We start from the raw sequence: 7,795 nt of genomic DNA, 5'->3' as shown, positions 1-7,795 counted from the left end.
TACCATATTATTTTACCTACTGATCACTGAAGAACAGAGGAAGAACTAGTATAGAAAAGAGAGAATCTTCATATCTAGAAGTACAATACGTGAACTGAAAGAATGAATAGAAATTAACTACAAGTTGTTCCTTATATACAATTTCTACACTAATCATCTACTGACAGCTGTACGTCTTCTAACCACTTAATTGAACTGACTAACAACTAACAGAATCTGTTACATAACTAACTTTTGGTAAACTACATTTAAGCTTAGCTAAGTCACAGCTCCAGTTCCATCAGTTATTAACTACTTTACATTTTTTCAAAGTAATTTGAAAATAATCCAAAATGCTGTAGTGACGGTAGCATTTTATTTATGTCATTAAAATATTTTTCATTTGTAAAACCCTAATAATTAACTTAATATGGACATGAGGGTATAAGAGTAGTCACATTATTGTGGTGGTCAATTGGACACTTTTTGTCAAAAAATTGTACAAAATTTATAGATTAAAAAACATTTTTTATACATATATTTTTAATTTTAAACACCTTTAACGAAATTTTTCTCTTCGTCACTACTTGAGGGTAGGGGTAGGCATAAATATCGAAAAATCAAACCTAACAAATTTGGTTTCGGTGTTTCAATTCGATGTCGTTGTTAATTTTTCAAAAAATTGGTTCTTCGGTTCGGTGTTCAGTTAAGGGTCTCAGAACTTCGGCACACCGAAGAACCGGACCTTTATTTTGGGAGCGCTTTACCATAAAAATTAACCGAGCGCTTTATTTTGGCTCCAAAATCATTCATCAACAAATCAAATTAACAACAAATGTACAATTTCATAGTTGACTTCAAATATTAATTCGCAAGAGGAACCCAAACATATTTTTATCAATGTACATTATTTTATGTAAAGGAACCCATTTTCGTCCTTGTTTTTTTCGAGAAGTAGTTAGCACAATAAGTGTTCCATGGTGAGACACATCAATCCTTAACATAATTTTAAAATTTTAAGTATATATCTTATACTTTGATTTTGTCCTCATTTTATTTATCATTCGCACCGAAAAATCGATTTAAAAAACACCGAACTAAACTTAACCGAAGTAGAAAAAAATGAACCGAACCAAATTAGTTTGGTTTGAAATATGATGCACACTTTTCTAAATTAAAAAAATCGAAGTTTGATAAAACCAAAACCGGAGAACCAAACGCCCCACCCTATTTGAAGAAGTACCATTTAACCTTGGATCATCGATCTGATAGTTTCTGCCCTTTTATTTAACCTTGTAATAAGTAAGTACAGTATTTATTTTTCACCAACTCCCTTTGCTTTATTGGTCAGTACTTACTTCCTCTCACGTCACATGGATATACAAAAACATTATCTAGTGATTTGTTTGATTAATTACTACTCGTAATTACCTAATATGGCAAGTAAGTGTGGCAGTAAAAGTAATACTTATGAAATTACTGAAGAAGTTGTTCGTACAGCTGTGTATGTATAAGGACAAAACGTGAATGAATGAATCTAATCCCTGTGAGGATATTTACAGTGTTTCGCGGATCCTATGCAAAGCAAAGAATCTAACAAAGTCATGTGCTGCACCTCTTCTTCTTCTGTCTTTTATTTGTATTTTACCTTTTATATAACTCCTACTACTATTTCCTAAACAGTCCTTCCCACTTTCTCTATTATCGCGTGGGAAACATTTTTGGACCACTTCCGAGGATTCACAGTCAAGATTTGAAATTTATAAATTTAAATTTTTTGTTGGTTTGAATTTTATAGGTCCGAAATTTGCTTCCGAATAGAAGTATAATAGATTGAACTTATCGACAACCAATAACTAGATATTCCGTTTGATTATTTTTTTTCAGGCCAGTTTACGTGTAGTTTAACTAATTCCACAAGATAAATGTCAACTCTCATCAATCAACAACAGGTACTAGATGATTTTGTTTTTCAAGGTTAGGATAGTTCTTTCCATTTCAATTTATATGATATATAATATTTATGAGTTGTGATAAATAATTATACATTTTAAAATTATTTCAAAAATTTAATAATTTAAAAGATTATGAATAAATAGGAATAAAAAAATTCCGTATTTAATTCTCCGAATCCGATAATATAATTTGAGAGGGTCAGCTCAGTCCCCACCTAATTAAAAATGCAAGTAATGTAATTCAACTCTATTTTATTTTGAACAGCCAACTTTGAAGTCTATATCAGTTTGTTTGCCAGACCAAATATAAAATTCAGTTTGTGTGGTCAAAATCAAATCAAGAGGGCTATTTTTTATTTTTTATTTTGAAAAAGAATTTAAAATATAAATAATTGTTTGTTTTTTTCAATTAAAAAAAGAGAGAATGAGAACAGATTTTTATTATAATTATTCTTGTCTCCACTATCCTTTCTTTATGTCTCTCTCAAAATTAAAGTAAATGTTTAGTACAAAATCTTGTATGTTGTACTGCATTATAATTGTAAATTGTTTATTCAATATAAATAATTTAATAACAGAGAGTGGACAAAAATAGAAGGTTAGGTATTATTATTAAAATAAAGTATGACGGCCTAGATGATGCAATCAGTTCCTATTATTTTAGCAATTTTACATATGACCTTATTATAATATATCGAATTGAAAGTTGGACATCAAGGTTACACATGTGGATTGGTTAATTTATTCTCGTACTTAAAAAAGTTTATTGTATAATGTTTTAAAAAATAATTTCTATTTTTGTACTCCATCCTCTGACAAAGTACACAATTATAGAAACTAGCTGTAGAAACGACTAAATCTAGAAAAGACACTTTGACCTTTAGGTTTGGCCGTAGATATTTGTAATCATCTTGAAGATAATTTTAAATTTTTAAAAATAATTTTGTAGAAAATTTCAAGTGATATACTGATTCTAAAAAAGTTCAAATAAAATCTTATCTCTGAAACGTCAAATAAAATAAAGATAAATAATTTTGATAAAATCAATACATAACATCGATAAAATCAAACGAAATTAATCTTTCATATGGAATTAAAATAAAAGGTACTTATTAGAAAAATAATTTAATATCATTTAGTGCTTTGTTAGATATATAATTGAACAACTATTTTGTACTTTAACAAGATAAGAATGAGATTGTACATACATCAACCTCTTCAAATTCCGTAGATAAGATATGGTATGTTGATGTTCAAAATTCTAAAAATACGTGTGAGGGATTATCGAATAACTCGAAAAAGCTTGTTGTCCATAATTGAATAAGAAAAGTTGAATTTGATTAATGGAACATTTAGGAAAATTCAATGCATAATGAATCAAAATGTTGTGTTAGATGAAACTTGAATAATAGTGACATCTATCTATGTATAGATATAGAATAACAAGTGTATAGGTTTACCAATTAAATATGTCCTTTAAAGGTTTTGTTAAGTCCTTCTCACCATAATTAGGCATTGATCTGACACATATAAATAGTCATGAGAAGTGATTCAAAGGACAAGCAATGAGTGTGACAATTCATCACTTTCCTACAAAACAAAACAATCCCATTTTGTACATATATTTACTTTCCCTCTTTTCTTTTCACTCTACTTTTTCAGCAGTATTATAACAAAAAAGAGAACATTGACTCGTGCTTCTTATGTGAACTACCTAATCAGATGACTTGTCTCCTACTTGTCCTAGAGACTCTTTATTTTATTTACCCCATGGGTCATGGACATGGATTTTCACTTTTCTCCAAATTTCTCTTAGTACCAATTTGCCTATAAAAGATTGTTTTCACTTTCAATTTTTTGAAGGTGTATTTAAGTACATTTAGATAACATCGGCCTATAGACTTTGATTTAGATTTTCAACTATATTTTTATTATTATCTATTTGACCATGAATTTTGATCGAATTTTAAAAATCTAATCTTTAATATATTTTTTTCAAGGGTAATTTTTGGATTTGTATGACTTCCCACTCATAAAGCAACAAATTTTTACAAGTAAAATGCATGTCCAAACGCTGCTTCAAAAACTTAAAATTTCATATTTCAACTTCAAAAAGACATAGTAGTTGGACTTTTGTTACAAGAAAAGCAAACACAAACGAATAATAAATTATATTTCAAATACTGCATGAGAAGCTAGTGCCCAAATGTATACAAGTTACAATGAGTGAGAATGGGCCAAATTGGCAGTTCATAGTCAGAATAAACTAGTAATACAAGTCTAGTTGAAAAGCTTGCCGATCAGTTAGTATTGGACAAACTAATGAGGAGACATATTTTCCAAAACTTTTTGTCTACCCTTTTTTTTTCCTTCTAATTTTTCTTTTCTGGGTTCAAACCAAGAGTATTAGGTAATATATGGAGTATTAAGAATATCAACCCTTTACTCTTTACAAATTATATTAAAAAAAACACAAGTAGAAATATAGCAAGTCATGATGGTCTCCTGAGTGAGTGATGGAAGCCATTTTCTGAGGACCAATTTTGAGGTCTTACTATCTGCTGAGGGAATCCTGATGATGCTGCAGCAGCTGCAAATATCTGAGGAGGAAAATTGGATTGCCACTGTGAAGAACCATTGCTTGTCGCCGCAAGCGATAAATCTCCTACATTTGTACCTCCAATTCTGCCTCCATTGCTGCCACTTGGAAATTGAATCTGTAACATGCCACAACATTTAAAAAAAAAAAAAAACACGATTTGAAAATAAAAAAAGAGTACATTATTAAAGAGGATATTCACTTGATAATTGGATGAGCCGAATTGCGGTGGAAACATTTGAATCATATGGGATTGATCACCAGGTCTCATAAATTGGCTAAACCGTTGCACTTGACTATTATTATGCTTCAAGGAGACTGGAGAATGCAAGTGCGTCTGGCTTAAAAGTTGCAAAGTTTCTGTTTCATTGTACCCGTTTTCTCTTCTTCGAGCATCAATTAAGGCAGAAGATTGCTTCTGGAAATTAAAACATGTTGCATAAGAAGAAAAAAAAATTCACAACGAAAACAAGATATAGCAATTGATCGTGTAAATATACCTCAGGCCTTAAACCATGGCGCTGCCAATCAATATCCAATTGCATTGATGAAGAATTTTGACCTCTATTATCCCCCAATTCTCGGCTTCCTTGCTTTGAGCTTGAACCACCCAAACTTAAATCCAGATTGTGATCAGCCGCGTTATCGGAAGATTCTGGGAGATCACATTAATGAATCTTCTGTTTGAATAATCACATCAAAACATAAAATGTAAAGCACATAAAAGCAGTATAGTACTATTTACCAATTGAATTTAGTTCATCTTCATAAATGCTTGGATCAAAGTTTGTAACTGCATCCTTGCCATTACACTTGATGGCAGCTTTATCATAAGCTCTGTATTAACAAAAAAACTACGTTAAATATTCAGTAATTCAAAAGGCCTAACAAGCAATTGAGGTTAAGTGGAAGAATAAATCCCGCAGCGCAACCACACACCTGGCAGCTTCAATCTCAGTATCAAAGAGCCCCAAATAAACGTACCTATTCAAAGAAAGAACAAAAGTTACTAATTGACATCTAAAGGATTATTCCTTTGAAAATGGATTTCACCATACAGAAGAATAATAATACGAGGATAGGAATTTATTATATATATATATATATATATATTCTTTTTACTTTTTGCCTAAGAACTGTCCCATTCTAGCTTCCCATCTACCACATTTGTGCAAAGTCACTCCTCTATACTTGGAGCTTCCCCTCGGAAAACCAGTGCTTTGTCTTCGGAGCACATGCACAAATTCTTCCTTTGTTAAACTTGTCATCTGTATCATACATTAAAAAAAGTATTAGATTTTTTCAATTTGATGGTGTCTACTATACTCTTGGCACCAAAATGTAAAGCAAACAACTATGAAGAAAGAAAAAATACTGTTCACGATTAGACGAGTATTGAACAAAAGTACTCCAACTAGACAGGCACAGAGAAATAAAATCATTCGAAAAAAGGAACATCATAAAACACACACTTTTTCCTAATCAGTCACACTGATCTGATCATGGTATTACCTGTTTTAAATCGGATTCATAATCCTCTAAGCTAAAGTTTATGTCGGCTTCTACTCCCCGGAATTTGATGGCTGCCCTATCGTATGCCCTGTATATTTTATTTTAAAAAATAAATTTCAACTCTAAGATTGTGAGTTTAAATTTAACAAAAAATTATAAAAGGTAGCTAAGAACCAGGAGCTCACCGAGCTGCTGCATGAGCAGTATCAAATCCACCTACACAGAATTCAGAAATGATATAAAGGAGATTCCGTTAAATAAAGACCAAATTAATTTTCTAGTACAACAAATGATGAAAAAAAAATAGCTTAATTGAAGAATATTAAATACCTAGATAAACTTGTTTTCCACAATCCCTGTAAGATTATTAAAGTAAATTAGAAAAAAAAAACAAGTCCAAATTTTAAGCTGAAGAGAAATAATAATTTTCAGTAAAATGGCTCACCATATATGAGATTCCCACCGGCCAGTTCTCCGGTAGAAGGTAACTCCACGGTACTGTGAGCTTCTAGACCTTGGTCCACGGCGGCTCTTCTTAATAGGCTGCTGCTGTTGCTGCTGAACCATATCTACAGGCTTCGCCAATCCCGTGTTGCCAAGTGTCTCCGTTTGGTAAAATTTAACTCCAACCCAGTGAGCTCTGGGAAAATTCGGGGATCCATTTTCAGCAGCAGCAACACCACCCATTTCAGACTCATCAACCGGAAAAAACTGGCGGGTCACCGGCTGTTCTTCATCGCCGTTACCCGGACCCACCATAGAGAACCCGAAAATTTTGCTTGGAGGAGTACCTCTCTTTTTCTTCCCTCTTTCTCCATCTAATTCCTCTTCAGAAATATCATCAACAGCTACAGCCGATGAACTTGAATTCGAAACGGATCCGACCCGTTTACCTTTCTCATCATCGCATTCAAACTCTATCGGAGTAGAACAACCTTCTTCTGATTCATTTAGATCCCACATTTCTCTCTACAAAAAATACCCAATCCAAAATCTCAAAATTATAAAAAAGAAAACAGTTGAAAAAATTTCAGATTTTTTTTTTTATGTGTGAGGTGGGTGGTTTTGGCTATTGCTACAAAAGGACTTGTTTTCAGTTTCCTAGACTTTTAAATATTCTCCTCTATTTCTCTCTCTATCCCTCCCTCTAGTTGTATTCTTTTCTTTCTCTCTGTCTGTCTAAAATAGATGCGTGCAGTTGAATATATATATATATATATATATATATAAAATAAAAAAAATGATGATAAAATAAAAAAGTTTTGTGTTGAGTATATTGAAAGAACATGAAACCTACGACTTATAGAGAGGTTAATAAAGTTGTTGGAAGATGGAGAAAAATAAAGAAAAGGTTAGTGGAGAGAGATAGGGTTAGATATGATAGATATATGTTTCCCACTATTAACTACTTGTAGTATTTCACTTGATTTTGTACCATTCCTCTCTTAGCTCCACAATACAGACATGGACTAGCCCACTTTTAGAATACTACCTAAAATTACCATAGTAGTAATATTTATATTGAAAAATTACCACATATTATTTCAATCAAATTAATAAATTCACTTAACATGTTCTATCAGAAACTATTTATTTATCTCTGAATTAAAAATAAAATCTACATATACTTTATGATATTATATATATTTTTAATTTTGATGTAAATATTTGGTGCAAACAAATTATTCTAACCCCACCTTTCTTTTTTCTTGTCCCTAGTAACTTGGCTTTTTTACTCTTGTTCAATCAT

The 7,795-nt window shown here is 31.5% G+C and overlaps 1 protein-coding gene across 1 annotated transcript; it reads right to left on the bottom strand.

Moving 5' to 3' along the window:
* Nucleotides 1-4,094: 4,094 nt before the first annotated feature.
* On the bottom strand, nt 4,095-7,232 carry LOC102582568 (floral homeotic protein APETALA 2). Its single transcript, XM_006339808.2, has 10 exons — nt 6,491-7,232; nt 6,376-6,401; nt 6,231-6,261; nt 6,046-6,133; nt 5,656-5,801; nt 5,473-5,517; nt 5,279-5,370; nt 5,034-5,188; nt 4,736-4,951; nt 4,095-4,651 (listed from the first exon to the last, which is right to left on the bottom strand). The coding sequence occupies exons 1-10, from the start codon at nt 7,006-7,008 to the stop codon at nt 4,427-4,429; spliced, it is 1,542 nt and encodes a 513-aa protein (XP_006339870.1). The 5' UTR covers nt 7,009-7,232; the 3' UTR covers nt 4,095-4,426.
* Nucleotides 7,233-7,795: the final 563 nt, after the last annotated feature.

Source organism: Solanum tuberosum, unplaced genomic scaffold (assembly GCF_000226075.1).
Source record: "Solanum tuberosum cultivar DM 1-3 516 R44 unplaced genomic scaffold, SolTub_3.0 scf00012, whole genome shotgun sequence".
Lineage (NCBI taxonomy): Eukaryota > Viridiplantae > Streptophyta > Magnoliopsida > Solanales > Solanaceae > Solanum > Solanum tuberosum.
The sequence above is the reverse complement of the archived record's forward strand: the minus strand, read 5'-3'. Positions and strand labels throughout refer to the sequence as shown.

Excerpts from the sequence above, each read along its gene's own strand:
- LOC102582568 (XM_006339808.2), bottom strand. The coding sequence starts at position 7,008 with ATGTGGGATCTAAATGAATCAGAAGAAGGTTGTTCTACTCCGATAGAG. Across the intron at positions 5,802-6,045 it reads ATGAATCCGATTTAAAACAG|ATGACAAGTTTAACAAAGGA; the intron begins GTAATACCATGA and ends TGTATGATACAG. Across the intron at positions 4,952-5,033 it reads GCCATGGTTTAAGGCCTGAG|AAGCAATCTTCTGCCTTAAT; the intron begins GTATATTTACAC and ends TTTAATTTCCAG.